At 38.6% G+C, this 14,269-nt stretch overlaps 1 protein-coding gene across 6 annotated transcripts in view; it reads left to right on the top strand.

The window, feature by feature from the left end:
* LOC117409421 (peroxisome proliferator-activated receptor gamma coactivator 1-alpha-like) overlaps nucleotides 1-13,387 on the top strand; it is a 275,767-nt gene extending 262,380 nt beyond the window's left edge. For 5 of the 6 annotated variants that reach the window (XM_059006127.1, XM_059006120.1, XM_034015439.3 and 2 more), the window contains 6 exons: nucleotides 1,303-2,275; nucleotides 3,398-3,502; nucleotides 4,159-4,279; nucleotides 7,653-7,774; nucleotides 8,341-8,492; nucleotides 10,662-13,387. In XM_059006127.1, coding sequence (XP_058862110.1) covers nucleotides 1,303-2,275; nucleotides 3,398-3,502; nucleotides 4,159-4,279; nucleotides 7,653-7,774; nucleotides 8,341-8,492; nucleotides 10,662-10,765 — 1,577 coding nt within the window. In that variant the 3' untranslated portion in view covers nucleotides 10,766-13,387. Of the gene's footprint in view, nucleotides 1-1,302; nucleotides 2,276-3,397; nucleotides 3,503-4,158; nucleotides 4,280-6,971; nucleotides 7,137-7,652; nucleotides 7,775-8,340; nucleotides 8,493-10,661 lie in introns of those variants that run through there. The other variant, XR_009309704.1, reaches the window with a different exon arrangement.
* Nucleotides 13,388-14,269: the final 882 nt, after the last annotated feature.

The following is a 14,269-nucleotide window of genomic DNA, read 5'->3' as shown; positions in this document are numbered from 1 at the left end:
GGCCTTTTTTTATGACACCGTATGGGCTGTCTCTGCAGATGGTGATTCAACAAAGAAGCATAAGTTCCATGGCAGTACTTTTTTTACTTTTCTATTTTTGTGTCCTTTTTTAGTGCACATTTCATTGCAGTAATCATAAATAAAGCTGTGACTGAGCGCTGCTGAAATATGAGCTGTGCATCCCACTGTTTGTGTTGGATGATTTGTCTGACACCAATTACATTCTCACTAATGGCAGCCATTTGTTGCTGTTTACAGCAGACCCTGCACTAAAGAAAAACAGTAATACAAAAATAAATAGCCTGCATTTCATTCCTGTACAGGACTGCATTGCTGGTTGTTTGTGCAAATGCATTAACAATGCTATAAACTGCTACCTGTCAGCCTTTTGCACATAACAGCCATCTGTCTCCACATAAATCTGTCAGGGACAGTCAGGTTTCAGGAAAGCAAGACATATATAGATTCCATGGGGAATGAGGACATGATCAGTAACAGTCACTAAGGCTTCATTACATGTTTAATAACATTATCACAGTCTGGTTAATGCATACTAATTCACATGGTTTATTGGCACGGTTACAAAAAACATTACATAAAAAAATGGCATGGCATTTTTAAATGGTCTAAAAAAAAAAAAGAAAGTTTTATTGCCTGTATTTTCTTTAATGAAAGAAAACCAAGCAGGAATATATTGAGGGAATTCTTGTTATTTTTACAGTAAGTTATTATAATGATAATGTGGGGAATAATTGTATTTTTGCATGACTGACAGCTACCAGTATTTAAAAAAAAAAAAAAAACACATATTAAAAATGTATCTGTTGGGGACAATTACTATATTTTAGGATTTTCATCTGTAATGAAAAAAGTAAATGTGCCACTGTGGGATTAATTCCCCATCTTTTCATTAAGCAGTGTGGAAAAACCAAGTTCAAAGTAAAATAGTATACAAACCAGATGTAATTACCTTACTTAATAAGGTATGGCTTATCTTAACAGTTCAATGAAAAATTCAGTTCAATATCCCTTGTTTCTTGCTTGGGGTGGTCTTCATCTTTATATGTATATAATATATAGTACTGAGATTTGTCAAGAACATGAATGTGTGTACAGCCCTACATTTGAGCAATATGCATTATAAAGTTACATGGAGCGTTGCATTCATCTGTCACAGCTGTGTTAAAGCACATGGATCAGGATTAAACTGAGCTAATGTAAATACATGTATTCCAGTTCTTGTATCAGCTGTTTATGCCTCTATTGTCCATTGCAGAACAAAACATTTGTGTTTTGTTCCAGGTCTGACACCTCCCACCACTCCTCCTCACAAAGCCAGCCAGGATAATCCTTTCAAGTCTTCAATGAAGCCCAAGTCATCACCATGCAGCTCTTCTGCCCCGCCGTGCAAAAGGCCACGGTACAGTGATCCCTCCACCTGTCCCCTGGCAATCAGCCCAGTAAAGAAGGGCCCAGAACAAACAGAACTCTACGCCCAGCTTAGCAAGGCATCCGCATTGCCTGGGGGGCAGGAAGAGCGAAAGGGGAAACGGCCCACCACGCGTTTATTTGGCGATCATGACTACTGCCAGTCTTCAAGCACAAAAGGGGGTGTTTCCCTTAACCGGTTACAGGACCCGCAAGAGGACAGGCATCAGGAATGTAGAGACTCTCCATCCTCTGCTGTGCAACAGCGGACTCATTCCCTGCCTGAACCGGACCAGCGGAACAGTAGGGAAGGGAGGCAACAACAGGAACAGCACCAGCAAGGGAAGCAGGCTAACAACAGCCACTTCAACAGCAGGAAACTGCTTCGAGACCAAGAAATCCGGGCTGAACTCAACAAGCACTTTGGAAACCCCAAGCAAGCCATTTACAATGAGGAGGAGGAAAAGTCCATCAGCCATCTGACAGAGTGGGACACTGGAGACGAGTATTACTGTAAACTGTCTGGGTACATCCGCCCGGGCCTCCCCTTGGAAGGGGTGTTTGACGACAGCGAGGATGAGAGTGAACGGTTCCTGTATCCCTGGGGTGGGACCCATTCGGACCTCTTGTTTGAACGCTCTCCTTCCTGCTCCCCTTCCAGCTGCTCCCCTTCACGGGGTTCAGTTTCTCCGCCCAAATCCCTGTTCTCCTCACAGTGTTTTCACCGGCCCAGGTCGACTTCCCGCTCCAGGTCTAGGTCCAGGTCCTACCCCCGGCGACGGTCCTACTCCCGATCTCCGTACTCCTGTTCAAGATCGAGGTCCCCATACAGCAGGTCCTCATCACGGTAAGAGGATAAGAAATGGCTTTCTGCTTGCCATCCATTACCGAGTGCTGATCTGGGTCTGTGAAACCAGCCGTTAAGTTATACCATGGATCCAGTGCAGCTCCTCCTTTTTACAGTCTGCAGAATATGCGGACTGTTGAAAATTAAAAAAAAAGCAAAAAAAAAAAACTGAAAACTTATACTTAATATAATGCTTTTACTGCATGTGTTTTCATCAGCCAGCTGAGCATAGTTTCAAATCAAATCAAAACATCACAGAGCACCAGCTAGTCACAGCAACATTTAAGAAAATAAAAAAACGGGTATTGATTTCTGGGGTAGATTAAAAAGAACGCGTTGTGTTTCTAAGAAAATGAATTCACAGTTGTTGTCCCTCTGGGATTATATATTTGATTATTATCACATATTGTTTTGGTTTTTACATTATCCACTTAACTATCACCTACCCTCGATCACTAGCATTCATGTAGAGAAAGGAATGGATTACTGTGTCATTTTAAGAGACTGCACTTGCTTTTAGAAAAAAAAAAAAAACCTGTATTCAAAATGATCTATGTTTCTATCCCGTGGAAGCTGCACGTTATTTGAGATTTCTCCTTCTCAGACCTGTCTAGATTTCTCTCAGTATTTGAGCAGCTGTCACTTACCTAATCTGTGCCTGGCCTTAGTGTCTTTGGAGACTAAAGACATACCAGTGATGACATTATTACAATGCCTATGGAGTTCTGGACATTGTCACTTTCAAATATACATCAGTGGAGACTGAAAGACAAGTGAGTGTATATCTGTGTCATTTCGGATACCATAAATAAAGCTGTCATTTAAAGTGTCCGAAATGACAAATGACACCTTTACCTCAAAAATATAATTTGTAGTGGTGGATGCCATTTAGCAACACATGGCTTTGAAGCAAGCAGTCGCATCCTAGCACAGTGCAACAGTTCTACAGTTTCCTGAGTTACATGAAGAAACTTCAGTGACTTTCATGGGGGCATGATTTTATTATTTCAAGAATGCTGGCATCAAGTCAACTGTTTTGGTATCAGTTTCTAGGAAGTATTTTAAAGAGAGTTGAACCACACTACACTTCTAAGACATACAGTACGTCCTCTATTTTTTCAGGTCTCGACACAACAACGATTCAAGCCATAGTAGACCCAGGTCCCACAGAAGTCCACATTTGCATTCAAGATCCCGATCCAGGTCCCCCTACAACCGGAGGCCCAGGTAACTGTCAGCCTGGTGGATCCTTGATATCAGTTATTGATCCTGTCACCATATGGTAACTGTTCATTAAGCTATTAAGTTAACTGGGTCAATACTTAATATGTTAATGGACAGTGATACACAGAGTCCCTACTGCAGGCAACCTTTACATTTTTGTGTGACACTGGAGAAGCAATTGGAGCCTTTGGAGAGTTTATTTGTTAAAAATAACAGAGACATCTTGACTTTTCGTAATGAAACAAAGTACACTGGGAAAGTAAAAGAATAATAGATGTATTAAACAATATTTAAAATAAATCACACCATGATCAAAGTTCTAGAAAGTAATAAATTAGAAGATAGTGGATTTGAGGCTAGGGCACTGCTGGGTTTGGAGTGCCATTGACTGGCCCAGTGGTTGTTGGTTAATTAAATAGACGATTTGTTTTTATGAGTTTTTACTTTGAACGTCTGTAAGTAGACTTTTGTGTCGTCATGCTGATGGGGGTTCTTAAATCAAAGTGAAAATTACTAGACATAAATGGCACCTTTTAACTTAACTTTGCATTACGTGAAACGGTTCCAATAGTATTTAACAGACCCTGTAATTACGAACTTGGAACAGACTTCTGATTCGCTGATGCTGAATGGTTCCCCCCCCCCCCCCCCCCCCCCAGGTATGACAGCTACGAGGAATACCAGCACGAGAGGCTAAAGAGGGAGGAATATCGGCGGGATTATGAAAAACGGGAATTTGAAAGAGCGAAACAGAGAGAAAGGCAGAGGCAAAAAGCAATTGTAAGTATTACTGAATGTTAAATAAATTGTTTAGAGCCGGATATGTCCTGTTTTTACTGATCTGATTTTACTGTCAGGACAAACGTATTGTTTTCAATTTTTAATTTGCTGTGACCACAAAGAACTTGAAAGTAGAAAAGGATAAATGCCATCTTTTCTATCCAGTTGATTTTGGTTACAACAGAGGCAGTTAAAGTAATATCTTGTTGAAATTCATACAGATCAAAATAAAATATCCCACAAGTTACTTTGTCGTGTTCTGGGAATTCAGCAATCCATTGCTTTATTCAAATTGTTAATACTTAACTGTCAGAGCCATATCAGTATAATGATGGGGGAGCTATTTCCCCTTCCAAATTGACACAAATGCAATTTGATTATTATGAATACTCCAGTGTAATGTGGGAATGTTGTGTTTGTCCCTGGGATGTCCTTGAAAATTGTTACCTCTGCTAACCTATTCCAGTAAAGCCAATAAATGACTGGCTGACTAAATAAATTGGGTTAAATTAGCAGGAGAAATGAAAAATAATAATAATGATAATTTGACTTACAGTAATTATTTGAAAAATCATCACTATACATCTTGAAGAGGACCTTAAATCCTGTTCAAATCCGATTAGAATCACTGGTGTCATCTTAAGGTATACAGTGCCGTGAAAAAGTATTTGCCCCCTGTCTGATTTTCTGCATTTTTGCATATTTTTGACACTGAATGTTATCAGATCTTCAACCAAAAACCTAATATTAGATAAAAGGGACCCTGAGTGAACAAATAACACAACAATTTGATACATATTTCATTTGTTTATTAAAGAAAGTTATGCAACACCCAATGCCCCCGTGTGAAAAAGTAATCCCCCCCCCTTAGACTCAATAACTGGTTCGCCACCTTTAGCAGCAATAACTGCAACCAAACTCTTCCTGTAGTTATTGATTAGTCTCTCACAGCGCCGTGGAGGGATTTTGGCCCACTCCTCCATGCAGAACTGCTTCCACTCAGTGACATTTGTGGGTTTTCAAGCATGAACTGCTTGTTTCAGGTCCTGCCACAACATCTCAATGGGGTTTATGTCTGGCCTTTGACTAGGCCATTCCAAAACTTTAAATTTCTTGTTCTTCAACCATTCTGATGTAGACTTGCTTGTGTGTTTCGGATCATTGTCTTGCTGCATGACCCAGCTGCGCTTCAGCTTCAGCTCACGTACGGATGGCCTGACATTCTCCTGTAGAATTCTCTGATACAGAGCAGAATTCATGGTTCCTTCAAAGATGGCAAGGTGTCCAGGTCCTGATGCAGCAAAGCACCCCCAAACCATGACACTACCACCACCATGCTTGACCATTGGTATGAGGTTCTTACTGTGGAATGCAGTGTTTGGTTTTCGCCAGACATAACGGGGCCCATGTTGGCCAAAAAGTTCAATTTTTGACCCATCTGACTCATTTGACTCATCTGTCCATAGAACATTGTGCCATGAATCCCATTTTTGCCCAGTGTCTTTCTGATGGTGGAGTCATGAAAACTGACCTTAGCCGAGGCGAGAGAGACCTGCAGATCCCTGGATGTTGTTCTAGGGTTCTTTGTGACTTACTGGATGATTTTACGCCTTGCTCTTGGAGAGATTTTGGCAGGACGGCCACTCCTGGGAAGATTCACTACGGTTCCAAACTTTGTCCATTTGGACAATATGGCTCTGACTGTGGTTCGGTGGAGCCCCAGAGCCTTCGAAATGGCTTTGTAACCCTTTCCAGACTGATAGGCATCAACAACTTTTTTCCGGAGGTCTTCAGGAATTTCTTTTGTTCGTGGCATGATGTGCCTCTAGAACAGGGGTGGGCAATAAGTCATTTAGAGCACAGTTGGAACAAAAGCCAGGAGGGACACCGACCTTCCAGGACCGGAATTGCCCACCCCTGCTCTAGAACCTGTGTGCTGACAACTCCACTCTGATGGTAAGGGCCAAAGTTAGTCAGATTTATATTGGGCAGGGCTGGCCCAAATCAGGCCTGTTAACCAAAGTACTCAAACAGCTGACCCTAATTATCCCTTTAATTGGGTTGCGTTAACTGGGGGGGGGGGGGGGGGCAATAACTTTTTTACACCTGAAGATTGCATGTTTGATTACCTTGTACACCAAACAAATGAAAGAAGCACCAAACTTTGGTGTCATTTTTTCTCTGACTCCCTCTATATACTACTACAACCCACAAAAAAATCTGACCAAATACAATGTGAAAAATGTGCATAAATGCAGAAAATCAGACGGGGCAAATACTTTTTCACGGCATTGTATTTCCAGGAGGGAAAATTATTAACAGCAGTCTCAACCCCAGACACATTGTCTGTAGTAATAACATTGTTCAAAAAGCCAGAAGCAAAACTATGTACATATCAAGAAAACTCAGAAGACTACACTAACTGAATGACTAAGGCAATACAGAAATGAGCATGGGGCAAACCTACATGAATCGGATAGTGGGAACGTTCACAAAAACAGAGAACACAAGCAGCTTTTGGAAACACTTTGCCATGTAACTGCTGCGTCTCTCTGATTTACCTGATCTGATTGCGTTTAGTTGAAGCTACAGTAATGTACTCATTGTCATTACATAGCAGTTGCATGTGTTGTTTGTGCCCACAGCATCTTGTTTTTACAAGTGATGCGTTGTTTTGTTTTTTTCGGTTTAGGTTATATTTATTTTCATTCCTCTTTTCCGTGGTATTGTCATCATTCTGCAAGCGACCCACAACGCTGACTTTTGACAAGATAGGGATCAGCCACCCATTACTGCTCTGCAAGGCAGCCTCAGCAAAGCCAGTCTCTGATAGGCCTTTGCTTTCATCTCTAAGGGGGTGAGGGAACATCATCGTTTGTTGCACAGCTACTAAGGGCGAATTCCTTTGAGTTGTATTTCTGAATAGCTACATATCTCAGAATGATTCGCAACAGCAACCTTTTCATTTCTTTTTTTTTGTACTGAAATTGTTAATCTTGCAGTTGTCTCTCTTGAAACAAGCAGTCAGTAAGTGGACTGGCTGACTTAGACTGGTGCAGGAGGGAAGCATATGATGTCCTGCATTCCTAACAAACATTTAAAAAACCCAGAACTGCATAGAAACAAAAAAAGATTGAGATACAGTATGAGGGGCGGGGCTTCATCATTTCAACAATGACATAAACACAAAAATACTGAGATACAGTGAGGGGCTTCATCATTTCAACAATTACATTAACACAAAAAAGCCCCTTGCAAAACTTTGCAGGCTCTCCCTTTCAATCAAGTTAACAGTGTTGTGGCGATACATGTAAAGCTTATATAAAAAAGAGCTCTCTATGTAATTCCCTTTTGCTATTTATTTAATCGTCAGGAGGAGCGCCGTGTCGTGTACGTGGGCAGACTCAGGTCTGATATAACCCGGACGGAGCTGAAGCGGCGATTTGAAGTTTTTGGTGAAACCGAAGAGTGTACAGTAAATCTGAGAGATGACGGGTAAGACTGGGGGGAATAACAAATATTCTGATGTTAGAAGAAAAAAGGAATTAACCAAAGTAGTTAATGTATGTATTTCTCCCTGGTGGCTGGTAATTAACCTAAGAAAGATGCTTTTGTTCACAGAGCTTGCAGAAGAGGCAGCCCTTGGTTTAAATATTATTGAAAATAAAATATATGATTTAAAAAAAGAAGGTAACTGAGCTACATTATCAAAGCTCAGTACAATTCATTTAGGAGTTTGTGAGTCACCTAACACTTAGAAAAGTGTACTGCTGTGTAAGTGTAGCTACGTATATTAACAGCATAGTGAAAGAGTATTAAAACATTTTAAACTGGTAGATATGATAGCCAGTAAAGACAATGTCTGACCATGGTAACGTGCATTATAAACATAGTAAAAGCATGGGAAACTTAAAAATACAATGCAAATACAATTAATTTCTTAATGTGAGAATTCAGAAAATTGTAACAGCCAATGAATAGCTATTACCATTGAGGGTACTGTAGCTGCATACCACTTCCAGATTAAATCTACATTCGAGACTTTTTATCTTTATTTTCAGGGACAATTTTGGTTTTATCACCTACCGCTATACTTGTGATGCCTTCGCAGCCCTTGAAAATGGACACACCTTACGCAGGTCAAATGAACCTCAGTTTGAGTTGTGCTTCGGGGGACGCAAGCAGTTCTGCAAATCAAATTATACAGATTTGGGTAAGAGTCATTACTGTATTAATTAATTTGTACAATGGGTTTACTTAACAGAAATAATGAATCGGGTGATGGATGATGTACTTGTATAAATGTCTCTATTCAGTTCCTAAACAGACCAAAGTGGCATTGGAGGAAGTCTTCTGACTTTGTTCATGTATGTTCATGTAATGTACGAAAGAGTACTTTGCACATTGCGTTGGAGGGTTGGGGAAGAACTGTTGCCCTGAGATGCAAAATCAACATGATGGAAAGAGGCCACCGATACAATGTCCTTGTGTACATGCAGCCTTGAATTGTGAACAGATTCTTCTATATGTTTACTGATCTCTCTCTCTCTCTCTCTCTCTCTCTCTCTCTCTCTCTCTCTCTCTCTCTCTCTCTCATTTTTCTTCTTTTACTCTAAATGTTTTGAGAGAGGGTAACAGTGTTGCTCAGAGGTTAGATACGAGTACCAGAACTGTAAGGCAGAATTGTTACATTGTTGCAAATCCAATATCTACTACTGGACGTAAGCCCACCGCAGTGTTCATCTTTGTTATCAGTTTTACTGTGCATCCCCCCCCCCCCCCCCCAAAACGATGTTCAGAAGACCACATGGTTCTGTAGCAGTAGTGCATATAAAAAAAGATATGTGATCCACCTTCACTGCACACATAAAGGTGACACTCAAGGGTCAGAATGAATATGCCACAGTTCAGTGCACAGCCTGTATACTAAATAATTTAGCGAGTTGGCAAAATGGAAGCTCTTCAATACATAACGCCAATGATGAAAACATGAAAAATGGGAAGTCATTTGTTCCAACACTCTTCACGATGAGTTCATTAAAAGAGAGGACAAGAAAGACTGATTGAATAGCTGACAGCTATTGTTTAATGTGGTGAAGAGGGCAAACGCTATCCTGGGGCTTTGAAGGACAGTGTCTTGATTTTAAGCCAGGGAGGTAATTCAGTGTCATTCGTTAAACTATAGATGAACTAAAGATGCAATGGTTACTTGTAAGAGAAACCATTAATTATCAATCCATATTATTAATCCATATTTTGTTTGGCGAAATAGACACAGAAATACCTTCAAGTAATGTTTCAGTGGTTTGTGTTTTTAATTCAAAAGGAGTAGTGACTGAAAGCAATGTGGTTAACTAAAGTCTTGTAGAGATGATCACCGTCCTCTGTATAGCAAACATCCAGAAGGTGGTGTACACAGTTCAAAGTACTGGTAGTTGTGACAGTAACTACAGGAGACATATTGTACTGTACAGCATAGGCAGATTGTGATATGCTAGTGTGCTTGGAAGAGCAAAATATCAACAGCTGTGCTCTCATCTTTCAGGGCTTATCCAATATGAAAACTGGGCTTGTATTTTGAATACTGGGGTTAGAAGGTTACTCAGCAAGGCAATCATGTAGAAAAGTATATTAATATGCATTATGTTGGGTTACTGTGATGTTGCTCTTCATAACCAATACAGCAAAATGTTATTTGTCAAGTCTGACTACAATTGCACTATTGCAAGGCTTAAAGGTTGCTGTCCAGTGAACTGTTCATCTTCCTCCTCATCTGAAACCAGACAGACTGCCATCCTTTATGCTTTCAGTACAAGACACAGTCCTTTATTTTGAGTTCTGCGTGCAGGTATTTCATCCTTCACAGAGCGCAGCTTGACACCCTCCACCCCTCGGCCATTGTCTCAGATCACAACTGGCAATCTCTCGCATATGCCAAGGCCGTTCCATTTCTCATGCTTTCTAAGTGCGATTCTGCCTGCTTGGCACCCCATTTGTGGAACCGTCTGCTAAAGAAGATAAGACAGTGTTATTTATTATCCGTGTTCAAATCAAAATGTATGGTTCACATTTGACAATTTGTCATGTGTTCTATATCAAAAGTGTTTTCCTGTGCCGTTTTGAATAATTTAAAATATGGATCTAATACACAATGCAGAAGTACAAAGAATAACAATAATAATGATACAAATGGAATGCCATACAGCATTTGCAATCAACAAAAACAAAAACCTTCCCTTCGAGGTGAAAAAAGTTCTAGGTTTTATGAATAGAACACACAAGCATTCATTTTACATTGGAACACAATATATTAGTTAATCGCTGATGTACTGTATAATTATTTAGGCTTGTCGGCTGAATCATGTGTTCTTTTTATTTTTAGATTCCCATTCTGATGACTTTGACCCAGCTTCCACTAAAAGCAAGTATGACTCCTTGGATTTTGACAGCTTGCTGAAGGAAGCACAGCGTAGCCTGCGTAGGTAACAAGCACCAAACTGGCCATCGACAGAGGGATTCGTAATACCTCATGGATGTTCTGTCCTTCAACAGTGATAGACTACCACAAGTTTTACACTCTGCGTATGGAAAAAATAAATAAAGTTTACATGAACATAGCTGCTGAAGAACCGAGAAGAAAGATTATGAAACCAACAAACCTTCCTATCTGAACAGAGATCACAGTGCTTTTGGAACATGAAAAATGTGGATGGAAGACCTTCCATGTTCTACAAAAAAAACAGCTTTTTGACTGGTGAAAAATGCGCAGCTTGTTCAATTTTTTTTTTCTGATGTTTGGATGTGGTGTTACATTATTAATAAGAGTTGGGAATATATAACTGGGGTGTTTCAGATATTTTTATTGATTACATTGTGCAAAAATGTAGTTACATATTTACAGATGTTAGATGGAGTATTTTTATTTTGTGTACATATCTGACAAAGTTCTTTATTTGTTACAGCTATGCACTGTAAAATGCAGCCTTCTTTTCAATGATGCTAAAATGTTCTTAATCATGAATGTTCAGCTGTAGTTGTTATGATAATGATGGCCTGACGTACCCTGACGTGTTTAGAGAGGTACAGATGTGCTGATATGATTGTATGTGTGTGTGTGTGTGTGTGTGGATTTGCAGAGCACATGAAGAGAATCCGTCTTTTATTTGAGATGTCAAGGCTGTTGTTTCCCATGTCTGCTGGAGTTTGTGTACGTGTTTGCTCTGTTGCATAGTCAATGTGTTCCCCCTACCACTTCTTGTAAAATACATTTATTTTTATCTACGAAAGTTTTTTTTTTTTTTCGTGATTGTATGTGAAGCCTCAAGAGGTTAAAAAGTGAAGGGTTTTAATTTTATTATTGTATACCTTAATTCAGCTTTTCTGAATCAACTCCGTAAAAATACATAGCAGCTTAGGGAACATTGCATTGCCGTCTTTTGTGGCACATGCCTGTTATTGGTTATATATTTTTTTTTTTTCTGAGCCGTATCTATCAATATTTATTTTTACTAAAAATATTTTGTACGTTTTTAAAACATGCATAACCTGCAATACATGTAACTATTTATTCAGTTTATTATTTAAATATTTAATCAAGGAGAGAAAAAACACTGTCAAGTCTGATTCCACTTCATAAAAATTAAGCATATCGTTCCTTTTATGCCTTTTTTTTTTTTTTTTTTTTTTAAAGATGATCAAATTTTGTTCATAAGTCACTGTCTATAGCTGTCATCATTTGCTTGATTTTGAATCCTGATTTTATTATTTTTTAATTTTTTTAAATAGTCATAAAGCAATAAGAACACGTTTTTACAGGTACCTTATTGTACCAGTATACTCCTCAAGTCGCTGCTCTTGCTGTTGTTTTGTAGGTAACAATGCAGGTATTTCAACTCGCTTCATTATGTGAATGCCAAACAAAGGTTTACAGTTTTCTTTCCTGGATTTTTACAATCTTCTCTTTGATGTAGTAATAAATAATAATAATAATAATAATAATAATAATAATAATAATAATAATAATAATAATAATAATAATGAAAGAAAAAAAACACAAAGCAATAATTATTTTTTTTTAAATATACATTTTAGCTTATTATGTTGTGTGTATCTGGAGCAGACACATTACCCAGTTTGCTTGCCAAAACATTTAGGTGTTTATTCCAAATTGTTAGCACAATGTCCTTTGATTGACAGATAATGTAGGTGTTTTGTGTCAGCATTTTACACTGTAGATAATATTTATGTGGTCTTTCCCTTAATAGCAAAAATATAAGTGATTGAATATTCTGGAAGACTTAGTATTCCCTAATATAGATGCTCACCCCTCTTAAAATACTGAATCCACCTGCTGACCATTGCACTAAATTAACCACAACCATGCTCAATTCCTTTCACAACACTAAACTAAATTGTATATCCTTTGATGTCTGGAATGTACTTGCAGTGATGTCTGGATATCAAAGTACCCTTTTAGTGTTAGACAAAAGGCAACCTACAATGATGTCCCATTGATTGTGCTTCCTTATTGCACTTAGCTTTCAGGTTATGAGAAAGCTAGATTACATCAAAAGTTCTGGAAAACCTCTGTATAAAAGCTTATCGATCGCGTATACTTTTCATGAAGTAAGCCTGTGTAGTAAAGCTCTTTATTTATTTAAGATTATAAAAGACAACCCCCCAGTGAAATAATATGAATACCTTTTTTCTGTTTGGAGCTTGGGTAATGGTGTCATGTTCCATTTGGTAGCTGTGGCTTTAATCGTTGTAATATAAAATCTGCTTTGTAAATTGCCTAGAGTAGCAATATAATATAACACTTGATTCAAGATTTTACCTGAGTGACAGACTTTTTAATAATGTCAAATACAGGAATATGGCTCTGCTTTAACGTTTGTGGGTGAACGTCTTTATGTTGTTAGGACTATACTGTTGGAGAAGGAGCGAGAGTTGTGTCTATTTGCGTCCTATCCAGGTTGCCTTTCATCCACCAACTCTTTACCAATACCTTTGTGGTTCTACCCATTGTATACAATTATTGTGAATTTTTTTATGTGCAATTCTCATCAGCCTCACCAAGCTAATAAAGGGAAACAGATGTTTCAATGACTGTATCTCTGTTGTGTTCATGATGTGCACGAAGTTTAGTGACGGATATTGGGGGCATGAGGAAGTCAAACAATGTAATGCACTCGAATCGTTCTATTTGAATTAAGCAATAGGAAACACTCAATTGTACATTGTTTTAGATTGAAGGTTAGTGAGACAAGCCTGCAGGATGGGTCATTCAAACAAATGTATTTTCAAATGTATTCATTTAACCAGGATAGAACCATTGAGATACACAGCTCAAATTTCAAGGGGGCCCTGATGAAAGAAGGCAGCAAGAAATAGCATTATAAAAACAATGGCAATTAAAACAAACCTAATACTCGCACAGACACATGCACCCTGCTACCGCCCCTTCTCATGATACGTTCAATGGAGAGCGTGGGCTACATGTGCATATCGGGGTCAGTATACAAATCCACAAACAATATCCAGGAACCGGAAATAATGTACAAACCTGACTGTTCTTTATTGTTATTCATTAATTAAAAAATCTGTAAAAACACTGCATCTTTGCTTTGCACATATACAACCACCTCTGCATGACTTCTCTTACTGAATAGCATGTATTTAAAACTTGGTTGGTAATGGGATTCACAAAAGTGCAACAAGCTAGGAGTTATAGAGAAGTTAAGTATTTAGTTATCCACTGAAAATGAAGTTCTGAGTCTCAGAATATCCTGTTAAAAAAAAAAAATACTGCACATACTATAACATACAATGGTTATTCACAATACTAATAATACTTTTCTTAAATGAAATGGAAAGCTGACTGAATAATAGTGTAGCAAAGAATTTCAATTTAGCAGAAAGAAAGCTCAGTACTGACTGAACAACTTTGTTGTGTTCTTTATGCACCTCTGCATGAATGGACACATTACA

Source organism: Acipenser ruthenus, chromosome 2, assembly GCF_902713425.1.
Source record: "Acipenser ruthenus chromosome 2, fAciRut3.2 maternal haplotype, whole genome shotgun sequence".
NCBI lineage: Eukaryota > Metazoa > Chordata > Actinopteri > Acipenseriformes > Acipenseridae > Acipenser > Acipenser ruthenus.
Note: the sequence above shows the minus strand (reverse complement) of the source record. Positions and strands in the feature narration are given on the sequence as shown.